Source organism: Mirounga angustirostris, unplaced genomic scaffold (genome assembly GCF_029215605.1).
Source record: "Mirounga angustirostris isolate CCGP_5_RB_7025 unplaced genomic scaffold, mMirAng1.0.hap1 SCAF_17, whole genome shotgun sequence".
Classification (NCBI taxonomy): Eukaryota; Metazoa; Chordata; class Mammalia; order Carnivora; family Phocidae; genus Mirounga; species Mirounga angustirostris.
The window spans coordinates 12,302,316-12,328,255 of record NW_026991725.1 but is presented as its reverse complement, the minus strand read 5'-3'; the positions used below and the strand labels follow the sequence as shown (position 1 = coordinate 12,328,255).

Genomic DNA, 25,940 nt, shown 5'->3' with positions numbered 1-25,940 from the left:
CCCTGCTCGGATCCCCTGCGCTAACGAGCCAGGCCCCCCTTGATTGCTGATTTTACGCTTTTTGGACCAATTGTGGGTCTCCGGGGGCGGGGTTTTGACAGCTCAAGCCAAGCTCCGGCCGGGAGGGGGGGCCGGGGAGAAGGTGTCGGAAGCCTCAGCAGTAAGAAAACATGTCAACAGAATAAAATATTAACCAATGACGGGCCAGCGGGCCCCGAGACCCCTCCCCCTGCCCCGGCCCCCACCCCGCCGCCCGCGCCCGCGGCTGCCTGCGCCCGGACGGGAAAGCGCGGCGGGCCGACCCGACCCGCCGAAAGGGCCTGAGGCGGGGGGCGCCCGGGTCCCAGGGCCCTGGGGAAGGACCCCCAGCCGCACGCCGGCTCCAAGTGCAAAGCATTGACACGGCCCCGAGAGGAGAGGGGGCGCCCTCCTCCCTCGCCCGGCGGCCCGGCCGCTCTGGCCCGCGCCCCAGCTTGGCCTCCGACCCCGCTCTCCGCTGCGGCGCCGCCCGGGGCCCCTGCACTCCGGCGGGGGCTGGAAAGAGACGCCGGTGGGCGGAGGTCCTGGAGCGGAACCCAGGTGGCGGGAGCCGGTGAGTGGAGCGGTGGTAGAACCCCGGCGGGGCCGGCGCGGGCGGGAGGGGGACGCGGCCTTGCACTCGGGAAACGCGGCTACCCCTGGCCCGCGCCTCCCCCTCACAGGAAGACTCGGGAGGAACGTGGAGTTCCCGGCAAGCCCTGAACTCAGCCCAGTATCTGTCTGCGTCCCGGATCCGGTCCTGAGCCCTCCGACGGCCCGGAGAACCGGTCCTCGGGGCTAGGAAGGTGAGCGCATCTCCCGCCGAGCACAGGGAGGCACGGCGCGGGCTGATCCCGGTTCCCAGATTCTTGAGCCGCGACCCAACGAATTTTCGCCGCATCCGGTACCGGAGACCCAAGTCTCCCTCATCCTAAACAGCGGCATCGTCTCTCCGCTCTCCGCCACGTTCTTACAGTTTGTTTCCGTCTCTCCGAAGCGTAGGTCTCCCAAGTTCAGTAGTTCCGAGCAACGAGTGTGAGGGTCGGAGGGTCTGCGCACACCTGTGGTTGAATCCACCCGCCCCCCCAGTCTTCGTTCTTCAGGAACCCCACTATTTCCCCCCGCCCTATGGTGTGTGTGTGTGTGTGTGTGTGTTGTGCCCAGTACGGCCGTGCCCACTGTGCGCGCGTGAGCCGCAATTTAAGGAGGGCGCCCAGGGAGTGAAGAGGCCACACACCTGCCTTGAGTCGGGCTCGGGCGCGGACACTCAGACTGATTCCTGGTGGTCGTGTTCTAAAGGACAAGAAGGACCACATAACTACACATGGGTGACACTCCTGCCCGCACAACCTATATAAGTGCGGGCGAGTTCGGCTGGCGAGGGCCCTGTGCCCGCGTGGTAGACGCGTACAGCCCACATCCAACAGTGACCCAGGCAACACTGCCCATCCGTTGCGCACACCCAGTCACAGGGCACCTTGTCGCTGCACACTCGGACCTGGCATGTAAAGCCTGACGGCTTGGAGCAGTGCGGATTAGGGACGGGCCAGAGCTGTTTGACCTCCGCGACCTTTTTTCTACTTTTCCAAGCCAGTCCCGGAGCCCTCGCAGCTCCCTTACCCGGCTCGCGAACGAGCGCCGCCCCCACAGAGTTTCTCTTCACGACCCTGCTCGTGGCTGGGTCGGGTCGCTCCTCTCTGAGCGCCTCCTCTCTGTCCAGAACGAATCTTCGACTCCGCGCTGCGCAGTCTACGCAGAAGGGGCAGGATCCGTTGCAGCTTTGCACAAAGTCCTGCCGGCTCCATTTAGGCGGGATATGGCCCCTCAGGGAGGGACGTGTGTGGGCAGGTTTGCGCAGTGGGTGAGGTGACCAGATAATAGGGCAGCGTTCCTTAGCCAGGAATCCGGGGACGGGCTCTGGAGAATCCGTGAATACATTTGCAAAGTCGTGCGTGTACACATACTTCTGTGCCCATAAGAATGTGTGTACACCTAACTGCAATTTGGACATTTTCTTGGGAAAGGTCCGTAGCTGGTCCAGGGGTCCAAGGCCGGGAGAGTTCGAAACACGCTGGCCTGGGTTGTTTGCCGGAGAACCCCGGCGCCGGTGCATGGCTGCATTTGGGGACCACGATCCCACCTGGCCACAGCCACTGGGTCACCGACTTGCCCTCCCGCGGCCACAGGCTCTTTCCGGCCAGGCCCCTGTCGTCTGCCCTGCCTTTCCGTCCCGCAACCAACCTGAGATCTTGCTACAGGCGCTCTCAAGATTCTGAATCTACCCCCCAGCCAAACTCTCCACCGAGGAGTATCCTTGACTCCTCGAAAACCCACGGAGGGGAGGCCCAGGAGGCCTCGGAGCGGCGCCTTGAGGCTCCCAAGCTCCTGCTCGGCCCCTCCCCCACCTGGGTCTACCCCTCTTCCCCTTCCCGGGAACAGGCGCCTCTAGGGGGGTCCCCGGGGCTGAGAGTTCGTGTCTCTTTAAGAGGCCCCGGGGGGCGCCTCGCAAGCCGCCCGGGGCTGGAGGGGGGAGGGCACGGGCGGGGGCGGCTGGCGCCAGGCGGCCGAGGCTCCACAACAAAGCTCCGGCCCCTGTCACTTCGCATCGGCCGGGCCCCGCAGACGGGCGGGGGACGCGCGCTCAGCTGCCCCTCCCTCTCCCAGGCAGTCCTGGGTCCGGGCGTCGGGCGGGCGCGGGCCTCCCGGCCTCCAGCGGGTGGTTGTGCGCCCCCAGTACGCTCCGCGATTCCCGCAACAAGGAAATCGGGCGCGGGGGTGGGGGGGGGTGGCGGCCTGGGCCGGGTGGTGCCTTGGTCCTGAGCCTGGCTGGGCCGCCCGCCCGTCCTTGGCCCCGTAACATTTCGCGGGGTCAAGGCCACTGTTGGGACCTTCCCGGGGTTGGGCCTCGCCGGTGTCTTTGCTCTGTGTGACTGGGCGTGGACCTGAGTGCGCCCGCGTGGATGGCTTAGGGTATATGGTCAGTGGCACAGGGGACGTGCGTCGGGTAACGGGGCGCTGTCGTGAGACGAGTACTAAGGATATGATTGTGCCCGGGCTAAGCTCAGGTGACGTGTGTGGCCTATGCGTGTGACCAGCAGTGGAGGTGCCACTGGGCGCCTGTCCCCATCTTGGCGCGTTGTGTGTGTGTGTGTGTGTGTGTGTGGTGGGGGGTGCGGGGGAAGACACAGAGTTGCTTCCCAGCCCCGCGCTTCCCGGCCCGACCCGCGCCTCCCGGAGTCTTGGCGCCAGCCAGCCCCGTTTAGCGGCCGGGCCCGGCTCCCCCGCGGTCCCGGCTCTGGCTGGGGTGGGGGCCGCGGCCTCGATGACCCCGGCCCGCAGCGGCCCGGCCTGTCCCGTCCACTTAGACAAATTGCGGCTGACAGGCGCGCAGTCTCTCTGGAGTCGCCGCCCGCCCGACGCCTCCCTCCCGACCCAATTACCCCGCGCGGGGTCGGGCCAAATGGCTGGGATGGGGGGCGTGGGGAGAGCGGGAGGCGCGACCTCTTCACGGCCCGCGTGGTGGCCCCGGCCTTGCTCCAGGAAAGGCGGCGGGGACACTTTTTCCGGTGAGGTCCCGGGAAGTGCCTGGGCAGACACGGCCCGTGTGGCCCAGTCCCCAGTCTTCCAGGCTAATGCGAAGACGAGGCCCCTCCTGGCCGCTCGGGTTCAGGACCTACCCTGCCTTTGAAGGGGGTCGCTTTACACCCGATGGCGAGGTGCGTTGGCCGGCAACCCAGGGTGCGTCCCCTCCGGCCTTTTGCCGACTTCCCCAGAGTTTTGGGGGCCCTATAACCCTGGGAGCTCCAGACTATTAGCTGCTCTGGGGTCTTAGTCCCTTGGTGGCCGCTGTCTGCTTGGGAGCAGGGGTCGGCCCAAGTGAGGTGTACGTGTGTGAACCTGCGAGCGCGTGGACGTGCACAGCTGTGAAATGGTTGGGTGTGGGTGCTTGGGATCACGGCGGTGAGAGCAGGTCATGCTGTTGCGGGGCTTGAGAGAGGGGGCAAATCTCTTTTTTGGGGGGCAACTCTCTTAAAGGACCCCTGAGACCAGCCCACCTGAGAGAGAGGGGGCGGGGCTGGCCTGCGCGCGCTCGCCAGGATCTGGATTCGCTTTCCCAACGCTTTCGCAGGGAGCGGCCCGGGATTTCCTGGCGCAGCGTCGTCGTCCCGGGCAGCGCCTCACAATCAGGGTTCCAGCTGGGTCGTACCCGCCCTCCCTTCCCCGAGGGAGAGCTACCTGGCCTGTCTGGTCAGCCTCGGGGCCTCCAACCAACCTTTTGCCTTTTTAACCGGTAACTTCCTCTCTGCTGGCTTCAGCCTGGTTGCTCTTCTTGGCAGGACGTGCACCTCTCCCCCTATTTTACAGATGAGGACCCCGAAGCCCAGAGGGGCAGTAATTTGCCACGCAGCTACCAGTGGCAGGGCTGGGATGGGACCTTGGGACCTTAACAGAGAGCAAGGCCGTCTCCACTCCTTAGCAGCTGGTGATGTCACCGCGGTCCTGACTTACACAGCAGGGCAACACTGAGATTTCAGGGCCCCACCGTCAGGCTGGGCTCTTGTTTTGAATACAAGACAGACAAGACACTCTCTCCCTTTGCCCCTAGAGTTTCCAGCTGTAGGTCTGCAGGAGGGGGCCGCCTTTCCAAGTTACACAGGGACAGGGAGCAGCTTCAAACGTCAGCCAGGGGCTGGGTCTGGAAGCTCTTAGGGGTAGGGGATGGAGATGAGTGGGATCAGAGTCTTGGATTGTGTGGGGGCGCAGGACAGGGAGGTCAGCACAGAATCCCGCCCTCGAAGGGAACTGGGCGGAGGCATAGGAGGCAGCAAGAAGCAGAACGAGGTCAGATTAGCTGTGTGACTTTGTAACCCTGGCCAAGGCCCAGGCCTTCTCTGGGGCTCCGGCTTCTCATCTGCAAAATCAGGACCAAGCGGTACTCTCTTAAGTACTTTCTAGTTCAGAAATTCTCTGGTCTGTGCAAATCAGAAAAATCAGCCCTTGAGAAACCACTTCCAACCCCAGCCTGGCAGCTGCCTGCCCTGGCCTCTGCTTGCTTCCAGAGCCCATACTACTGTTGGACAGAGCGCTCGTGTGCCTGGATTTGCCTTGGGACCACTGGGCCTTCTCTCAAATCAATCCCAGACATTGCCCTCCCTCCTTGAGCTGCCACCCCAGCTCCCATCAGCCTCTTCACAGACCATGAAGATATTTTTTCCTCCATCAAATTGAGAGAAAGTCCATGGTAATTTGCCCTTTGAGCAGGTAGCACTGTGAGAATCAGGGAGATCACATGGCTTCCTCAAGGTCACTCGGTCAGGCCACAATTAGATGCATGTTCTGATGGCCTCCTAGGTGATGGCATCATGGAGGTCTGCTGGGCTGCTGGGGGGGGCGGTGAGGTGGAGATTGCCCTTGGTGTTATCTCTAGAGGATAGGAGGCTGGCTGCTCCAGGGCCAGTGGGCAGTAAGGTCCCCCACCCAGGGGCCTAGATCTCACTTCCAGCTGATTACAGGCTGTGGCAGGGTCCATAACCTCCCCAATTAGCCAGGGGCCAGGCCCAAGGCCTCTTTGATAACCTGAGCCCTGTGGCAGCCGCCATGGGGCCAGCTTATCTGGCCTTTCTTATCCTCCCCCTTCCCCCACATACTCAAAGACTTGCCCTGGCTGTGAGCAGATGAATAACCAGATTGTCCTGCAAGCTCAGCCGGCAAGTCCAGCCCTACACCCACAACTTTCCCTGACTGGAGGAGGCCACAGATGTTTTGCACCCCCTGGAGGGAAAGGGCTGAGCCAGGGAGGACTCCTGACTCTAAGCTCCCAGCCAGTTCCCTGCATGGTTGGAGAGAGCTCCCGGCTCTCCATCTTTGCCCCAACCACGAACCCACGTGGAGGCAGAGGGGCTCACCTTTCCTAGAGCTCTGGACCCATCCCCAGGGGCAGCCTGGCAGCACCCCTCTCCCTGACCTCTTTTGGACAGAAACACTGGTCTGGCGGGGGGTTGGGGCTGTGCCAGGCACATCAAGGTCTCTGATTCAGCCGAAATGGGGGAAAAGCTGCTGCTAGTCTGGCAGCCCCCAGGGGCCGTGCCTAGACCTGCTTACGTTCCCAGCATGCCTCTCTGCAGCCTGTGATTCCTTACCTACCACCATTGCAGGCCCCAGACGGGAGGGACTGGCTTCAGCCACCCTATCTACGTAAGGCCGTCTACTCAGCCTGCAGAGCCCACTGTGATTCAGGTCCCGCTTCGCCCAATATGCCCAACTGACCCGGTGGCAGGCACTGACGACAAAATCTCCTCTCAGGTGTCATGGGGTGCACGTGAAGGGGGCACAGACCCCAGGAGCTACTCTGGCTCCATCTGGACGGTTGCATGGGAATCCTGGCTTGTGAACTCAACTCTCCCGAGGCTGTTACATTAAACTTTACCCCAAACCACACCTGGCTCAGTGGGTTTTCTTCAATCCTCCCAGGCCCCTCTGGGTTCTCAGGGAAGAGGGGGGACTGGGGCTCGCATTAGTCTCCTTCCTGCTCGATACCCCTTTTTGCTCCTCCTGTTCCCATCTCCTTCCTGCCTTTCAAGTCAGGTCTGGAATTGGGAAGGGGTGGGAGAGCAAAATCAGGAACCTGTCATCCAAGGTTCTAGCCAGGATTCATGAGACCTACCTACACCTGACCATCCTTCCACCTTCTGAGTTGGAAAAGAGAAGCAATTACAAGGTGCCTGCCCCAAAGATAAGGCTAGCATCCTCAGGAGGCTCTCTGTCCCCCAGCAGCCCCCCACCCCCACCCCCACACATGTCAAGGACTGGACTGGCCCTGACTGCTGCAGCCGGTGTGCGGGGCGGGGGGGGGGGGGCTCCTGGCCTGTGTGGGGCCTCTTGAATTCACTGGCTCTGGTAACCAGCAAGAAGTTTGGAGAATGAATTTAAATTCGGCCCTACCCAGATTGCAGAGCAAACATTCTCCTTCCCCTTCCTACCCCCTCACTGACCCTCCAATCAGTTGCTCATGTCGAGGCAAAGGGTGCTGGGAGCAGGGACACACGGTTGGGTCCACAGGACTCTGCTCGGGGCTTGGAGAGGACCCTGACCACAGCAACACAGGGATGGACACCAATTATAGCGTGATTTATTGGACAAGACATGCACTTTTTGACAGGGCCTTAGTAACCACGGTTTCCTTCACTGGACAGTACAGGACCAGGGTAAAAGGGCTTACAGACAAGAACGACAAATCCTTCCCATGAGCCAAAGGGGAAAGAAAAGAGGAAGGGGGGCTTCTCCTTCCTTCCTCCCTCCTTCCCTAATACTCTGGGCCTCAGTTTACCTCATGCCAGAGTGAGGTTGGCCAAGGGAAACTGGGCAGTGCATCTCATAGCCAGGAGTGGGCTGGGGCTGTCCGCTCAGGGTCAAAATGCCCAGCCAGGCCATCCGCGCTCTCCCCTTCCAGGCCCCCCGTGGGTATGGTTAGAAAACACAAAAGTGGATCCAATGCAGGACATCATGTGCAAACGGAGGAGGGGACAGAGCTTCTGCAGTCTCCTTCAGCCAGGGCCCCGCTGATGGGGGACAGAGGTCAGAATGCGCCAAGGTGCTTGGGAGAAGGGGCTCTTCTCCATCCGGGGAGGGTAGGTGGCTGTTGTCACTAAGCTTGGGGAAGGTGGTTGGTGAAAGAGAAGCAGAGACTGAAGGGTAGGACCAAGAGGGGGGCTTCTCCCCCTCCTTCCAGCAGGTGAGTGGGCGGGCCAGTCAGAAGCAGGTTGCTGGTACTACGGGAAGCCAGTAGGGAAGAGGCTGAGGGGCTGACTCTCATTGGTGGGCAGTGGAGATCGGTAGCCATCGAAGTTTCTTGGGATGCTGCCGCTGGTAGAACCTGAGCTGTTACTCAGTGTCTCGATGCTTCCCTCTCGCTGTAGTTCTGTAAGACAAAGGAGAGGACCAGGCCTGGTCAGAGCGGGGTCTGGGGGAGTGGGGCACACCCTGGGCCGGGCTGTCTGCCTGGAGGCACCTTCCAGAGGGGGGATCCCCACCTGCTCCCCAGATGAGCCATGCAGCAGCTCCGGTCACAGGGAGTTCAGCCGAAGGAGGGAGAAGCTCCCTTGGCTGGCAGAGTCCAGTTTTAGGCCACAGTCTTTCCCTCGTTGTGGGAACCCCTTTAGGCCAGAAGTCTGGCCACCCTGCTGATTGGTCTGGACCACACTGCCATACATGGGACACGTGCCCACACCTGCACACATACTCATGCTCAGCCAGCATGCTCCCCGATTCCGGAAGTGGCTCCGGTCCTGGATCTACAGGTCAGGCAGGCAGGAGAAAAGCCAGAACACGGCAAGGACTGCAGCTTCCCTGCCTGATCTGTCCCTACCTCTCCTCCCTGGCCCTGCCTGCTCCCCAGAGCTTCCACCCTGGCTTAGCAACTCACTTGCTCACTCATTCTGACCCACACAGTCTGCCTGCTGGCCAGGCCACCACTCATCTCTGGCACCTCCTGGAAAGTATCCTGTTTCCCTGGAGGAGGGAATGCCTGGTTGGAGAAGGACCTATTCCAACGGAGAGAAGGTCCCTGCTTGCCTGCAGTGCCTCCTTTCTCCCTTTCTCTTAGCCCCCAAGTGTCCTGGGGGCCCCTCGGAATGCAGAGTTGCCCTGGGAAGCAGGTGGGGAGGCTCCCATCCCCTCTGCCGCTCCTTCCCTGGCCCTCCCACAGCCATGCTGCCATCTTGGATACAGCAACTGGTCCTATCTCATTCAGTTGTGGGAACTTTAATTGCTCCCCAACCCCCAATCTCTTGACCTAAGATAGGTACTGGGGCAGGTGGGTTGGGAATAGACTTCCCAATGTATGCATGCTGCATACGAGAAGAAGGAATTACTTCTTGGCTTTTGCAAGTGGCTAGTTCCTATCCCCTTTCAGTCCCTCAGAGTGGGCTCTGAGATGTGGGCACACACATCTCCGGGAAGACTCTGGGAGTGTACCCCAAGCCAAGATGTGGTGATCTGCAATTTCTCCTTCTCCAAGGTACACTCGCCTGGGACTGAGAGGGTCTTGCCCGTCCCCCTCAGGAGCTCAGGACCTCAAAGCAAACTTGAAATAGCAAAGTGTGCTTGAGTGTTATACTTGTCTGGTCTGGCTTGAGCCCTTTATCTCCAGCCTGCCCCCGCTCCCAGCACCCGCCGCCATATGCATGCAGCACAGCTAGCTTTGGTTAGGGGAGGAGTCATGGCCTTCACTCTTGGTCCGGCCATCGGCAGCCAGCCAGGAACTAACCACTGACTCCCCAAAGCACAGAAGCTGCCCAGCGGTAGCAGCCGCAGAATGGGATGGGAGAGTCTGTGCTGCCCTACTTCAGAGCAGGCGCCTGGACCCAGGAGTGAGGGGCCTTCAGGCTGCACCAGCCACATCTGGAACCTCGACACTGGAACCTCGCAGCAGATAGGGGGCAGTGGAAGGAGGGGGCTGTGGACACAGGCTGTGGGCCCGATGATGGTCTCAATCTCCAAGAGGCACTGGCTTCCCTTTTGGGCCAGAGACCCTGGGATACGTCAAGAGTTATCTAGATATGGACAGAAAACAGGGCAGGTGGCTACCGCATGAGCTCTGTCTTCCCTGCTCGTTCTCTGGTCTCACCCTAATTTGGGAGTACAGACCCTGTGCCAAGAGAGGGAGAAGATGGGAAAGCAAAGAACAGACCCTGGGATTTCTACGCGGAAGTGTCAGACTCCAAGAAATCTTCCTTCGTTCCCCTCTTTGCCCACAAGCAAGCCAAGGAGTGTGTGGGGGATCCCGGAGGCCCCGTTTGATTTCCGAGACCCTTGCCCTCATGCACAGCCGTCCTGGCACTAGGGGGCGCTGACAGCAGGGCCAGGAGGGCAGGAGAGAGGCGCACTGGCAGGAGCAAGGAAAGCAGGGGTTTCCTCAGGATCTGGACACCAGGCCCAAGCAAGAAAGCCCCAGATGAAGGAGCAGGAAAGGCCACTAGAATGGGAGAGGCTGGCCCCTTTCCAGAGCTGGGGGACAGGCCCAGAGTTCTTGATGAAGAGTGCCGACACATCCACGCTGCCAAGGAGGCGGAGGAGACTGGAGCCCAGAACCAAGCACGGCACCCCCGCTGCCCCTTGGCACAGGCCCAGAGCAACCCCCTCAGCAGTCTCAGAGGCCCCACTCCGTAAGTCTGAGTGGACGCACCTCATCCCATCATGTGATAGCGCAGGGACAGTGGCCAAAGGAACTTGCTGCTCTTGGGGGCCAGGTATGGCCTGACCGGCCCGGCTCCTATTTTCTCTCCACCCATCAGGCCTGGGGTAAGACGGGAGTGGGCAGACTCCCCCCTTCTCCCCCGCCCCCCCCGCACTTAGGCCTTTGATTCCACCTAGATGATTTCAAGAACTCCCTACCGGTCTCCCGACCCCCCGGCACCCCCCTCTCCAACCCGCCATACCAAACCCAAGTGGCTCATCTGCGACACAAACCTCATCTTGCTTTTCCTTTGCTTAAAAACCTTCATTGCTCCTCGAGTCCTCAGCATCAGATCTAAAGTCAGCACTACAACATGGCCTTTCACGACCTGCCCCCAAGACCCCACCTCACTAATGGCACGTTATTGAATTCGAAGCACCAAAGTAAAATGCCCTTGTGCAGTTTTGGGATCTCTCCAGGCTGCCTCAGGCCCCCCGGGGGCCTGTGCTTACGCCATTCCCTTTGACTGAAAAGCCCTTCCCAGGCTCGCCTGGCCCCCAGAACACCTACTCATCTTCCAAAGGTTAGCACAGGTGTCCACGCCTCTGTGAGCCTGTCCTGTTGCCCTGGCAGCACCAGCCAGGCCCCGCTGGGCTCCGTCCTCCCTCCCGCCCCAGGCCCTCTAACTCTGCACCGTCTGTTCACGTGTGTGTCCCCACACGGGGGCAAAGCCCCTCGGGGGCTGCTTCTGGGCCTTATCTCTGTTTCCCTCATGCCAACCACAAGGCCTGGAAAACAGCTGGTGCTCAAAAAACATTTCCTGAACGAATGATGTGGTAAGGAGAGGCGGGAGCTGCTCTTCAGCATGGACTATCAATAAGAGAACCAGGGGCCTGGCTGGACCGGGCACTTTTCTGTATGCCTTCTATCACCCCCCTTCTCTCTTCTGAGACAGAACAATGAGTGTGTGTGGAAGAGGAAGTGGAGGAGGGGTGCGCACAGGTCCCCCCCCTTCGAGTCACCCCGGCCGCCCAGCCCTAGGAGCAAGCGGCAAATGGAAATGTGTGGCCTTACCTTCCTCCATCCCGAACACCTGCTTTGTTACTGTTGGGTTGCTCACGGACGCTGGGCTGTTGGCATTGTTTTTTTTTTCCTTTTTTTTTCCCTTTTGAAAAGAAAAGCATTGAGGAATCTTTTTGGAAAAGATATGGACAACGATTGAGAAGTACACTGATCTCCGCAAGCAGGTGGAGAGGTAGCTAAGGAGGTGTGGGGTGTCACGCTGCGGGGAGGGCAGGCTGGTGGCGAGATTCTGCAGTCAAGGACAGTGACATGCATGTGTAGGGCGGTGGGGGCCAACCCGTCTGGAGGGTCCCAGAGACTGGTCACTGTGGTGACGGAGCTGAGAGCCCCTCCGGCGTGGGGGTGGGGAGAGAGAAGCCGCACACGGAGCACGAGGGCGGAGTGGGAAGGGAGAGAAGGGTGCTGGCAGGCACCCCATGCGGGTGGGCTGCCAGGAGAGGGAGAGGAGACAGTGGTAGGCTGCAGAGTTTTGGGGGACACCTCCAGACCTTTGGACTCAGGGGCCCAGCTTCTGGGCTGCTGCCCTCCTCCCCCAGTCCCGAGCCCCCAGGTCTGGGCAGCTCTCCTACAGCCCAGGTGGGCTCGTGGGGAGAGTCTGGCAGCTACCTGCCAGGGCCGCGGGGGAGAGCTGGGGGCTCTGTGCAGGGGTGGCTGGGAAAGCACACCCCGCAACCTCTCTACTTGGGAAGAATGCAGATTTCGCTCAGTGGGAAAAAGCCAGCTCTAAAAGAGGTTGCTCCCCAGGCCTCAAAGCACGGTAGGGGATGAGGACTAGTTCCCAGCCAAGGGGCTGGGCTCAGAGAGAAGATAGCTTATTGTGCCCTCACATCCTCCAGTGACTCTGTGCACCCGGGAGTTGGGTGCTCGTGTCCCCCTCTTGCAGACAGCAAAACCAAGGAAGAGTAGGAAGCCACCGGCTCTGGCTGTGCAGTCCCTCTGAGAGGGAACTGGGGCAGCTGCAGGCCCCGGGATGGAGATGTCGGCAACTCCGGGCATCGCTGACTGGCCCGCAGTGCTCCCTGCTGGCTGTGACCACCCATTCCCAACTGCTTCTCATTGGGAAAGGGGCCTGCTATCCACAGATGCCCCTCGATGCCATGGCCAGGGTGGGCAAGCCACAGGGGGTAGGGGGACAACGGAAGGAGCAGCAACTACGAGGGAGGCACGAGGCTCTCCTAAGTGAAGGAAAGAGAATGCTCAATCCTCAGGTGGCCCCCACTCCCCATGGAGTCTGGCAAAATTCGAAGGTGTCAGAGGGGGCGTGGAGGTGGCTGCCCTCGTTAGGGAGAAGCAGCTCTGGCTCCCTGGGCACATATGCAAAGGGAGAAGTCACGGTTAAGTCTCTGTGAGGAGGCAGGAGCACGGGCTGGGCTGTGCAGAGTGAGGGAGTCCCTCGGTGGCAGCTCCCTCCCTCATCCCACAGCTGGATACTGCAGCCCCTGTGCAAAGGCAGGGGCGTGCGGACTGGCTCCTGGGAGCCGTGGGTGGGTGGGTGGGTGTGGCTGAGCCCGGCAGGGTGCACCGCGGGGAGAGGCAGAGGATGGAGGCGGACGGCGCCCGAGACAGCATCTGGGGGCCTGGGCACGAGGACACCCCCGCCCCCGTGGCCTTTCCCTGTGGAGTGATGGTCCCCAAGGCTGCTTCGCCCTTGAGGTTTTCCCTGGGGCTGTCCGCTCCCCTGGGTACAGACCCTTTCCTCCCTCGAGGCTGCCCCACACGGCAAGACAGAGACTTCCAGGGACAGGCTGGATGGAAGCCTCTTTTCCCTCATGAGTCACTTTACTAAGTGCCACTGTCTTGGTTCCCCCACGCCCTAGGAAACGCTGGGGACACAGGGACTAGGTGAGCCTTGGAGAAAGCGGGGGAAGCCCAGGTGGGCAAGGGGCCCCCAGTGGGAGGTCAGGAGTGAAGTCCTACTTTGGGCTTGACTGTCTCCAGGCCTCTTCCAGGCCAGATGGCAGTGGGGACAGCTGGCCAGTCAGAGACCCTGAGGGAAGCCCCTTTGGCGTCTGGTCGGTGGGGGGCGGGCATCGTGGAGAGCCCGAGGCTCAGGACTCAGAGGGAGGCCCGTTTGTGGGATCCAGCGGGGTCAGTGAAGGCAGTGCCGTGCGTGTGTTTGGGAGGAGGGTGCCTGGGACCCCTGGTTCGGCCTCCAGGCAGCCCGGGGACTTCCTCCAGCACCGAAGCACAGCATCTACCGGCGGCTCAGCAGTCAGCTACGTTCTGTACACTTAGAGCCTCGCGATGCTGCTCATTAAAGGGATTAGCGGAGCATGTTTATTGGGCCCTGGCTGCAACCACACACCCCAGCCCTATACTAACCACCCAAGCGGCTATGGGGCGGGGGGGGGGGGGGGGAGCATTAGACCTCAGGGCAGAGTCTTACCCTGCATCCACAGCCCGCTTCTGGCAGTGGGAAGGGAGAATGCTCCCCCCCCATCCCCCCATCCCAAGGCTTCAAGGGCCCGGGAAGACGGGAGGGGCAGTGTCTGCCCAGAGTGGGGAGGCAGTTTAGGGAAATGGTTGAGAGCCTAGGCTCCAGCCTGTTGCCACGTGGGAGACTTTGGGCAAACATCTCCTGTGCCTCAGTTTCCTGTGCACAAGGATAATAATGTTTGCTTCCTGGTGTGATTGTAGGAATTAAATTAAATAATGTAATGCATGTAGAGTGCATCACAAAGTGCTTAAAGCTTCCAGCCAGCAAATGTGAGTTACTACTATTGTTGCAATTGTATTAGTGATTGTGATTATCCATAGGATCCTCTGGGTCTTCCCTCTCCAGCAGGTGCCTCTGCCAAACAGGCCCCTATGAGCGGGCCTGCCACTGGAGCTTGGGAAGGATTCTTTGTTTTTAATCAAGAAATGGCCTGCTGAGGAAGATGGCAGATATGTGTTTACAGCTTTTCATTTCCCTCCTTGCCTCTTTGTAAATACCCTTTTCCAAGCTGGAAAATAAATTTCCAACCCTGCTGACATGCATTGATTTTTCCCTCCTACATCTACCTTCCCCATGGGCGGGGCCTGTGGTTAAGCCCCTTGCCTGGGTTGGGCTCAGTGGTACCCTAGGGGAGCGGGTGGCCCCAGAACACAGAGCAGCCAGCCAAACTGCCCCATCCTGCCCACTGCCTGGCTCAGAGGAGGTTTGCAAAAAGAAATAGTTCCAATCCCCTTCTTGGCTGGGGAAGGAGGTGGGGGTGGCCTCTGACTAAGAGGTGAGAGATTTTCAGAACTTCTCTGGATGGAATATGGGGAGAGGAGACCAGGGGATCACGGGACTGCTGCCAAGTTCAGCAGATGGATCCAAATGGGGTCTGCCCCAAGCAATCCACTTGGTCAGCCAGGGGCCTGCTGGGATCTGCTGGCTGGGACCAACCAAGCAAACTGGGACTTGGAGAGAGAAAGGTGAAGCAGGTAGGGGACTTGAATGCATCCTGTGGGGCTGAGCAGGACTGGCAACCCCCTCATGCTGGGATCCTGAGAGACGGCCTGGATGCCAATCAGGAGGCTGCTTGCCTAACACCAGTCCTGGCCCTGGACACTACTGCTCACTCCTCTAGAGTGAGGCAGAGACAGAGATGGAGTTGGCGAAAAATGTTTCCAGAAACCCCGACAGCCCTGTCAGAGCCCACACTCTGGGCTGGAGCCAGCCTCAGCGTTGGCCATTTTTAGGAGGATACAAGGGCAGCAGGTAAAGGAGGTGGCCTGTGGGGGGCCTTGCTTTTCTTCACACTCAGAAATGCCCACCTTGGAGGCCGCCCGCCTCCCCGACACACCTCCCCGCCCCGCCCCGCTCCCAGCCTCACCCTGCGCTGTGGGGCGCACGCACTCGGGCAACCCCACAGGCTGCAGAGCTGACAGAGATGCCAACAGACCAGCATGGCGGTCTTGGGAGGATGGGGCCGGGGGAGACAGAAGGATCGCCCTTCCCTTCCAGCAGGGCCTTTGTTCCCTTCCCAGGCATGCTTGTGGAAGGAAGGAAGGCAGCGTCTTGAAGCTGAGGGGCCGAGGATGAAATGGCTCCTCCACATCCAGATAATAGGAATCCCGGTTTGGGCTGATGGAATCTGGACGTCGAGGAGAAACAGGACTAATTCGGGCCTGGTTATCTCCAGACCTCACACCTATGTCTGAGTGCAGAGCCCTGGCCCACTGATGTTACATTCCGCTGGTGCCTCACCGCCCACAGCCTGTCAGCCTGAGGGCAGCCACGCACCTTCCTTCCTGCCCGGAGTCCCTTTCCACCCCCAGGACTCCCACAACCGTGCTTTTTCTCCCCCTTGCCCAGCTCTCGTCCCGGACCCCCACAGGTACTGAGGCCCAGAATGTCACAGAACGAGGCCAGGACCACATGGTCTGCCCTGCCCTCCACCCCTCAGCTCCGGACAATGAGGGGAAATATCCAGTGCTCTTGGCTCAGGAAACCAGGAACTGCTTCCCTTGGCCATTGGGGCCATGCACGTACCTAAAAACCTTAGGGTTTAGGGGGAGACCCGAGGCCTAGAGAAGACTTTGGGTCTTCCCAAGCATCCACTGGAAAGTTGTGGTCATTTGTGGAAAGTTGTAGAAAGGATGACGGTTGAGGAGATTAGGCAAGCAGACAGCCTCCATCCAGGAAAACTGGGTGGCCTCCATCCAGAAAAACATCCAGTAGGCACATCACCTCTCTTCCCCATCGCTCCTTCCCCCCAGTAGCCAAAGAGGAACCTTATTCATGACAGCAGGCCATTAATATCATGAGGTAGAGGCACAGAGGTAGCTAGATCCCCAAATTCCTGGTGGGGCCAGTAGGGACAGGGGTGTGGCAGGAGATGAGCATGCTGGAATGTTGGGGAAGGGAGAGTAAACATAGAAAGAGAGGGGGAGGGAGGCCTAACGAATGAGGAGGACTCCGGAGGCCCCTGTTCAAAAGACCAGACTCTCACCACATCCTACACCCCCTCTCCATTGGAGCTGGCTGTGTGTGTGTGTGTGTGTGTGTGTTGGGGGCGTGGGGAGTGCAGTATCCGAGTTCCAACAGAGCAAGCAGCTCATGGCTCAGCCCGATTCCTTCACAGCCTTTGAACAGCTGATGAGCAATGGCAGTCGGTGGGGTATTAGTTGGAGGGTATGCTGGCCTGGTTGGGGGTGAGAGCCTTTCCCCAGGTCACCCCATAGAACAACCATAATAAGGAACCAATCCCAGGTAGGGAAAGACTTGAACCAGAAATGCTGCCACGCTCCACCCCCAGGAAATCCATGTTACCTAAGCCAAGTCTGGGCTTCAAAGCGGAAGAGAGCAGGATCCCCCACCCGGACCACCTCGCCCAGTACCCCGTGTGCAGTGACCCTCTCAGTCCGCTCTATTGCTCTAACTTTAAATATTGACCTGTCACAGCCTATTAGACATGGGGACAGCAAAGGCTGAGCGGACCAGGCTCCCGTTTCCCTGGTTTTGAGGTATTTGGCAAATCTGGCTGAAGCTACACTTCGGGAACAGGCCTGCACCGAAACTCCCTGCAGGTGGCAGGAAGGAAGAGTCCTGTGGTAGGAGGCTGAGGGTTCTGTCACAGACAGACGTGCTGAATGACCCGCGCGAGTCCCTTCACTTCTCCTCTGCTTCAGCATCTGTCAGGCAGGAGCGGAGGGGCGGCTCCGGCAACCTCACGGGGTGTGTGAGGCTCTAAAGGGAAAAGGGTGTGATGGGGCTTTCGGAAGCAGAACACACACGAACACATGGAGTGGCCCGGTTAGAAAATCAGCGTGGCCACCTCTGGTGTTCCAGCAGGCGGAGGCCCCCAGAGGAGAGCTCCTCATGCAGGAGGGCCTGAAAGGGTCTTTCTAGCTCCGGGTCACGGCACGACCCTGAGGGCCGAGTCTTGGCAGACGCCATCTGAGGTAGACACGGGCTGGGCGGTTCGGAGATGGGTCTTCGGTAGAGAACGCCCAGCCAGGTGCTGTGTCATGAGCTCTTTGTGTGTGTGTGTGTCTGTGTGTGGGAAGGATGTGGGTGCTAATGAAGGCCCTGCAAACATGCCCACTCAGCATGGCTACGAGGAGGACACGGCGCTTGGAAAGTCTCCTGTGGAAATGGTGCTTGGCAGCTAGCCTGGACCCGCCTATCTCCTCCAGCCCAGCCTTGAGGCTCGGGAGACCCCACCGAGCTCCCAGACGGGGTCTTCCCGAGCTGCCCTCCAGGCCTGAGAGACAGCACAGGGGTCCGCAGACCACAGGAGAGATGCAGCTCCTTGAACTTTGCTGGCCTGACGGGCCAGAGCCACATCTGGTTCTCATTCGAATGTCCAAACATAATTAAATTCTCTATGATGCAGCGGAAGAGTTTGGTAAGATGTGGCTTTTCCCCCCTTTCCATCAAGGTTAAGAAATCAGTCTCTCATTCCACCAGCCAGCCGACTCATTCTCCTCCCTGCCACTGGTCTGTCCCATTCTAGGAAGCAGAGGCCCGTGCTCTGATCTGATTTCTCGAGCTGACGGGGCCGGGGCCAGTGTGGGCTACACGGAGCCCCTCTCCCCCAGTCTCACTTACCCACCTGAGAGGATTAACAGCTGAGGCCAAAGCAGCAGGCTGGGGACTGAGCAAGTTAGTGCACTGTGGGTTGGGCGGGGGTGGGGAGCTGAGCCGTTGTACCCAGGCTGTTCCGTGACAAACCAGTGTCCTTGCACTGACTAGATGCAAAGATCCCCTCTCTGTAGGTCCTCACAATGGGAAGCCCTTGAGAGTCTCCAGAGTCTCTGGCCTGGCCCTCTGGTCCCTCTGTGGGAAATGGAGCTTTCCATGGTCAGGGAGGGGTGAGGCAGTCCCATGTCTACCCCCCTCCCCGGAACCTCTCACTTTGCAGCCTAGGGACGGCTGCAAGGCGGCACCGTGCCCCCGGCCCGCCTCCACATACAAAGGAGGGAGGCAGGGGGAGTGTTGGAGGCATGGAGAAGGCCAAGAGCAGCAATGAGCCCTCTCAAAGAATCCCTGGGACCTCCATGTCTCACATGATTTCTGGTCATTTCTGGCCTGTCAAGGCTCTGAACAGGCTAATGGGCAGCAGGGTCCAAGGTGCAGTCCTCGGAGATGGAGGGCGGCCTCCTCAACAGAAAGGAGGCCCACTAACCAGAGGCTTCGCTACCTCTCCTCAGCTGCCTGTCCAGGACTGCCCTGAATTCAAGCAAAATATCCTCTAGATGGGATGCTTTTTCTAGCGTCCCTTCCCGAGTATCTTCTGTTTACGGCTTTTTTTTTTTTTTTTTCTAAACTTAGGGATTTATGACTTTCATGGTAATGGGTTCCATTCTACTTCCTCTGTGCCTATTTTTCTAATCTTTGTGGAGGCTTTCTTTACAAGAGTTTCTTAGTAAGTCAGGATATTTTTCCTTTTGAAACAAGTTGTCCTGCAAGTTAATGACTTGCGGTAGGTGTGGATGCTACCCAGAGACAAACAGGGGCTGGGAAGGGGATAACCAGGGTACAGCAGGGGAGAATCTTCTAGATTAAATAGAGCTGTGCAGAGGTCCCTTTAAGACCCTTGGCCAAGTCCTGTCTAGTGCCCTCCTGATGTTCGCAACATCCCTATCAGACGCCTAGGACCACTTGCAGGTACACGTGGTGTTTCCATGCCAAAGAATGCTCAGTGCTCACCCTGGGGACAGGTGCACACACACACGCACGCACAAGTTGGTGTGAACCAAACAATCCCAACATTGCTGACCTGGCTCTGAATAGGAGTAATTCTGTGTATCTTTTTCAAATGGTAAACTTTTGTTTAGTAACGAATTTACTTAATTTCCTGGTGGCATCGGTACCAAGGCCACGGGTCTGGTGCCTTCACATCCATGAAGAAGCCTTTAAGGAAACTTAAGCCAGTTCTTAGCCCAGGCACCCGAGGCCAAGCCTAGCCAAGAGAAGGGCGCGGTGGGGCCGAGGTCCCCACTGTCCCTGCTGGGGTCGCAGCCCGTGCTTGGGAACCCTCGCTCCCCCACTGGGAGGGCAGCACAAGTCTCAATTAGCTGCCGTGGAGCCGCCTGTCCAGGGCAAAATGCTGAGCGGATGCTGCCTCTGCTTTGTGCTCTGTTCACAGACCGGCTGCTGGAGCCGGGGCTCTATTCATTATTCAATTCAGCTGGCTCAGACGAGCCTTTCCATTTGCTCCTCCAGGAGGAATAACAAATCTAGAAATGCAATTCCATTTTGGTGTATTAAGATATCGATTCGCCTGGCGAGGGGAAGTGCATTCGTTCTGTCAGCCCTCCCGTGGGCAGGAAGGGGTTAACCAAATGTTTATCACAAGGCTGGCTTCAGAGTTGAAAGTAATGTGATCAGTAATGAATTTTGTGTTACATTAGGTTGTATAAATGGACAGACAAGCGCAGACAACAAGTGGCCAGGAGTCGGGGCTAATCTAATGATGTAAAAATAGAGACAGCACCAATTATACTAGGGGCCAGCTCCAGGCTCCTGCAGGGACTGCAAATGAATAGGTACAAATCAAATTACTCACTAATAGACGCACTACAAGAGGGGCAGTCAATGGTAAATGCATTAGAGCCTAGTGACCTCTCTGCTCTGCACAGCAGAATCCGAAAATTTGACTTCCATCTTAAAAGTGGGGGGCAGGGAGTGAGGTTCTCAAAGAAACTCTCGTTGGGTGAGGAACAGCAACTACGGCGCCCCCCAAACCAGTCCGTTGCCAGAAGGTACCTCCTGTCTGTGCTGACCTCTTGTCCTCAATTCAAGGCCTCCTGAGAGCTTGAGCACCAGGGGATGGGGGTGCGGTGTAAGGGAGCAACTTCTGGAGGGACAAACAGAGCAGTGGGACGAAGCCTTGCACGTAGGCAAAGACAGGAGGTTACATACCAACATACTTCACAGCCACGTGTCTCTCAGGGGTGGTGTGTTTTACAGCTACGTCAAGGGCTGTGTCTGTATTGAAAATAGAATATTTCTTTAAAGAGGATCACAACGTGGACCTTTCAGAGAGCAGCAAGTGCTGAAACCAAAGCGAGTAGGTATCAAAAATCTGGTTGGGCCACGGAGAGCCCTGCAAGAGGTTGTCGTGGTCTGTTCCACGGCGCAGCACATCCGGGCTTTCACGTAACGCTCACTAGCCTCGACTACTGTCACCCTTCCCTCCGTTCCTCCTGCCCCGTGCTGCCTACATCCATGGATCATGGAGACATGCTCAAAGGCAGGAACCGTTTGCTCACATTCAGCTCTCTGTGGCTTGGGGAGAAACACAGTGTGAAACCAAAACATCTCCAAGCCTTCCGAGGACCCAGCCAGGCCCAGATGGAAACAGGACCCTGCTGGGCTTAGTCCACACTCCCCCCCCCACTCAGTGCTGTAAGCCCAGCACTACCGCACCCATCAAAGTCGAGACGGCATGCTGGTTCTGGCCAACTGGGGCCCAGAGATGATGGGAACATGCCAGCAGAATGAGCACAGGGAGGGCACAGAGTGGAAAAAGTCACCCGACACAAATGAAGCAACTGGATGTTGATCTTCCCCAAACTGAATTAAGCACATGGAGGGGTGGGATAGCAAGCTATCAAGCTACACTAAATACTACGTGGGGGGAGTTGGGGGAGGTCTGTGAAGCCTGGTGCTGGGGGATTCTGCCAGCAGATTAAAAAATTTATGCTTATGCAGTGGGCCTGCAGGTGCCTGGGGGCAGGGGTGGGTTCAAAGAGAAGTGGGCAGGAAGAAATCACCCAATGTCAGCGGTTAGGTGGCTGATTCTGATAGAGGTACTCGGCACTGCCTCCTTCTGCTACGTTCGGTCACATTGGCATGGCTTGGCGGGGCCCTGGATTCCTGAAGGGTCAGAGGGTCATTTCCAACTTCACTTCCTGTGTGTATGTGTCTCTCTCCTCTGTTACCAGCCATCAAGCCCAGGGGCTGGTCCGTACACTGCAGACCACCTCCTGAGGAGGCAGGAGGCAGAGACAAGCGCAGAGGGGAAGATGGGTATTTAGCCATCCATGACTGTGTTCAACTTTGTTCAGATCTCACACCTCACAGAAAGGTCAATGGTTAAAGGTGAATTCTTTGGCAGAGGAGGAAGAGCAGAGAGAAATACTCCCTCTTGTTAACCATTTACCTATGTTAATGTCTCCAGAGGAGGGCCCTTGTCTGGGGGTCCAACTGCCCTTCCCCACCCTCTTGTCCAGGCCTCTTCATTTTCCACAGGAACTCCTGCCTCCATGTTGGGCCAGTACCCGGAAAGGGGATTCTGAAGGTTCCCCAATGAAGTCACACTGGCACTTCCTCCTTGTTGACAGGAATTGGAGTGCTCTGGTTAAAGAATTCAGAGTAGACTGGGCAACTGAAAACTGTGCAGAGGAACTGCTCAGCCCTAAGCTCCCATTATAGCTCTGCCTCTGCCTGGGACTTCTAGCAGTCTTGGGAGACGGAGAGGGAGAGGGGGGGAGAGAGAGAGAGAGGAGGGAGAGGGGGAGACGGGGAGAGAGGGGAGAGGGAGAAGGGGAAGAGTGGGGACGAGAGAGACAGAGGCAGAGAGAGAGAGGGAGACGGGGGAGACAGAGAGAGGGAGACGGGGGGGGGAAGGGAGAGGGAGAGAGGGAGAAAGAGGGAAAGCGGGGGGCGGGGGGGGGAGAGAAACGGTCTACCAAGAATCAGATTTGATAACTGGCTAGACACTAACAAGTGTGTCCTAAACATGGTAATTTTTCCCATTGCTCTGGCTGGCTCTCATTTACCTCTCGGGAGCCACAAAAGCCCATGCAGTCATTCAACAAACATTAGCTGGGGCTCCGCTTGGCTCTTGTTCCCAGTGCTGGATGCTGGGCAACGAGATGGCTGGTGGTTGGAGGTAACAAAGGGGAATCACACTCTGTCCAAGGCACCAGAATCAGGTTAAGACATGCAGTATGGGCAGTGTGGCTGAGGGAGGGGCTGAAGGGACCCCCCAGGGCTGAGCCCCCCCTGCCCCCCCCGGTGGCACGTAGAACAGAATCAGACACTGCTTGGTAAAGGAAAAGGCAACAGACACTACTTGTCTGGGGCCAAGTGTCCAGTGAGCAGGTGGTTCAGAAGTTCAGAGGAGAGAGAAAGGGCATTTGGCTGCATGGTCAGGGAGGGCTTCACAGAGGGGGTGTGATCGGAGCTCGGTCTAAAAAAGTGACTGGGCAGAGAGGGAGGGCGGAGGGGACTCTAACAGAACCAGGTGAGCAGGGCACGTGCTGCGGATGATGGGATGGTTTTGACAGGGGAGCGTGTTTGTGTGAAGGTGGTGGTGGTGGTGGTGAAGATGAATAAGAATAAGGGGTTATTGTGGACAAGCGAGTGGGAGAGCAGGTTGGAAAGGAGGGTGAGGAGGACCTGGAAGAGCCTTGAAATCTCACTGCAGGAGCCGAGGTGGAAACGTGTGGGCCCTGAGCACGTTGTGAGTAGGGCAATAGGACGACAGAACAGGCCCTGAACGTAAGAGCCCCCTTCCTCTTCTGGGGATCCCCTCTCATTCTGACTAGCGGGTGGGAGTCATTGAAATACCCTCTGATCAGGTGAGACTGTTGGGATCTTGAGAAACTCCTCCTAGACATATCTCTCTCTCTCCCTCTCTCTCTCTCTCATCCTGCTGTCAGCATTCTTGGGCTGTGTGAGCAGAGTCTCATTATTTAATGCTCCTGGGCTTCATTTCACTTCTTGTGAGGTTGCAGCTCAGGCTTCTTAACCTCAGCGCCCACTTTTTGGATTATGTGAATACATGGCAGACAGTGTAAACTCCTTTAGAGACACTGTGCCTCTTAGACCTGTTTTTTCTACATTTCCTGAGTCAAGTTTATAAGAAGTTACTTTCCTTCTGTTTTGTGTGGATCCCAATTTCACAAATCTTTCTCATGGACAACTTTTATCATTTATATACACATGCACAACCTTATTCTCATTTTTCTAGCAATAACTAAAATAACTAGTATTGTAGGCCCTTGCACAATATTGCTTATCCATGGAGAATATAAGCTTTGTGAGCACTCCGTTGGCTGATGGGTCACTAAAGGGCCCCCATTATCTTGACCTGGTGTAGAAAGAAACATCTGCAGCTGGGAGCAGGGTTGGTTGGGCACCACTAGGTGTGTGTTAAATCCCAGACGGAGGGTCACAGCTAGGACCCACAGGTGTGGGAGATCTGACCCAAGGAGCCTGAAGACCCACAGGCATGGGAGTGGGCACATCTGGCCAGGACTGGAAACCACCACCCGGGTTCAGAGCGCCCCCCACCCCCGCCCGGAGCAATATCCTCTGTCCAGTAAATCCCTGCAAGGAGGTTTGGTCCGAACACCAAGGACAACATAAGTAGGGCTGCCCCTGAAGATGCTATTGCTATAGTCCGTGGGACAGACCCTTAAGGAAAGAACTATTCTGATACCAGAATGAAGAAAAGTCAGCTAATTCCACTGTTTTATAGAGGCTGGGGTTCCAGCACCTCCTCAATATCTCATTTTGATCCTGTATTTTTTAGTTATGATCTGACTTCAAATCTTCCATCTTCCCTCCACTGTGAGTCGGAGAGAGGAGCATCTCCCTGGCAGTGTTGCGATGATTAAAGGACATTTCCGTGGCTCGCCTAGAGTCTAAAACATAGAAGCCACTTGGGAGACGTGGCCATTATCGTGGAGAGGAGTCAGTGAGAAGACAGATGCAGTGCTCCGTACGGCGGCACAGCGTCCAGCCCCTAATACACACGGGGAGCAGACGTTTCCACTTTGCCTGGTTTCTCCCGCCCGTGGCGTTGGAGAAGAAACTGAGCCAAGGTGGGAGAGGAACCTGCCCAGGCTTCCCCCCATTCCTTGACGAGGACTTCCAAATGCCGCTGAGAAGGGAAAAAACCAACATTCCTCCCAGTGTCAGTAGCTGGGTGCCTGGGATGGAAAGGACTCTCGGATTCGGCCTTTCCTATCAGTGGAAACTAGCGAGGAACAGGCCATCTGACACCGAACCGAGACACAGATGGCCACCCCCCGGTTCACAGGCAGCAGCGGCTTCCCCGTCACCCTCAGCGGCAGCGCTGTGGCCGCCCACGGCGCTGGGCTCTACGTCTGGGGGCTCCTATGTCTCTGGGGACCCTCAGCAATCATGGCAGCTGGGACTGGGCAAGCTGCAGTTTTGTCTTCACATCCTGAAAAGACCCATCGGATTCCTGGTCCAGCCCTGCTATGGGTGGGCCCGCGTGGGCAGCCGGAGAGAGGAGCCAGAGAGGGGCACACCCACAGTTTGGCCCTCTCGCCTCCTCCGGAGCTTTCACCTCTTTGAGGGTAGGAGCCATGCCTTACTTCTTCCCTACAGTGCCCAGCCCAGCGGGGAGAAACCCGCAGGTGTCCACAGAGAGCCTGCCTGCCCTCTGCGACCACGGAAGAAGGTGCAGGCCCGTTGAGGAGGTCACTGAGAGAAGACATGAAAAGCATTTTGCAGACATACTGTAGAAGGAGCAAAATTCCGGGGCCCGGGGCCCGATTCGGTAAAGCAAAGGGAAGGACTTAAGCGACAGGCTAAGTTACTTGGATGAAAGCGTTTGCCAGAGAGTAGAGGTGCCTAAAGGATAAGAGAATTAATTCACTGCCCCGTGCCCACAATTGTCACCTGAGCATGTGGCAACTTGAGATGGGACAGGGCTAGTATGGCCCCTACTGGAAATGCAGCTTTGGCACGAAAATGTTCCCAGCCCTCAGCGGTGGGGTGAGCGGGAGTTCCAAGGCCCACTGGAAGAGCTAATCCGAGAGGGAGGATACAGGGACCAATGCACTGGGTTATTTGCTTTGGGGTACACATCTGGTCAACTCCAATAACAATAGCTAACACTTATTATTAACATTGATTTCTACAGTCCTGAAATGAAAGATGGTATTAGCATGAGGCCGCACGCAAACACACACACACACACAAAATGCTCTTCGTTCCTCTCCTGCAGAACATAGGTGATCATCAGGTATTTATTCATCAACTTATTGAAACCTTCCTGTGACCATTTAAAAACTGTGTGCAATGTTCAAAATGTGCTTTTCACGTTAAGAAGGAGAAAAGACACAAGCCCTTTCAAGAAGTAAAAGTAGTTTCTGACAAATCTTTGGAAGAGCATTAGTTGAAAATAATCCTAATAATTAATATACATACAGGAAAACCGAGGGGATTTGGCCGAATAAATTAGAGCACTGTTTTCCAAACTGACGTATTGTGAAATCAATTTAGTGGGTCATGACTACGCTCTTAAAAAAATGTAAGAAAACAGAAAGTACTAGAATGCACTGCTTATAATACTGTTTGTGAAAGTTTTGTATGTTTGGGTAAGGAAGTAAATGTATGTCTGACAGAAGGCAAGAGGCAAAGATTGAGTCTGTAGTGTGATCCCCTAGAGTAACTGTTTCTGGACAAAATAGTCCGTTGAAGAGATTGTAGACAGAAAAAGATGAAGCCTTTTTCCTACCTTTAGTGCTGTGATTATAAAAGAGAAACGGTGTTCCTGGGGCTGTAGGAAGCCACAGTCAGGGGGAAGAGACAGTCCCTCTTGACCTTGAGAGCTGACTTAGTGAGCTCTTAAGAGTCAACAGCAGCAAAAGGAGGCTGCCTGCCACAGAGACCTGTCAAGCTGATCGGGGCTTGGGAATGAGTCCCGGGGCTTTTGCCGTTGGACGTGGGAGAGCGCAAAGAAGAAAGAACAAGCTTTAGCTA

General features: G+C 57.4%; 1 protein-coding gene and 1 long non-coding RNA gene across 12 annotated transcripts in view; one reads left to right on the top strand and one right to left on the bottom strand.

Annotated features, from left to right (window-relative positions):
- Positions 1-25,940, top strand: part of LOC123854217 (uncharacterized) — a 45,701-nt gene that overhangs the window by 458 nt on the left and 19,303 nt on the right. The window contains exons 1-2 of one of the 3 annotated variants that reach the window (XR_006793286.3): positions 250-592; positions 702-824. The exons of 1 other annotated variant lie outside the window; for it this stretch is intronic. This is a non-coding gene — a long non-coding RNA (uncharacterized LOC123854217). Of the gene's footprint in view, positions 1-249; positions 825-25,940 lie in introns of those variants that run through there. One more of the 3 variants, XR_006793285.3, reaches the window with a different exon arrangement.
- The window catches only part of BCAS3 (BCAS3 microtubule associated cell migration factor), a 599,947-nt gene continuing 581,132 nt past the window's right edge, over positions 7,126-25,940 (bottom strand). For 4 of the 9 annotated variants that reach the window (XM_054510917.2, XM_045889302.3, XM_054510918.2 and 1 more), the window contains 2 exons: positions 20,115-20,180; positions 7,126-7,936 (listed from right to left, as the gene is read on the bottom strand). In XM_054510917.2, the coding sequence (XP_054366892.1) occupies positions 7,788-7,936; positions 20,115-20,180 (215 nt within the window). In that variant the 3' untranslated portion in view covers positions 7,126-7,787. Of the gene's footprint in view, positions 7,937-11,266; positions 11,358-20,114; positions 20,181-25,940 lie in introns of all 9 variants that reach the window. The other 5 variants (XM_054510919.2, XM_045889305.3, XM_054510921.2 and 2 more) reach the window with 2 other exon arrangements.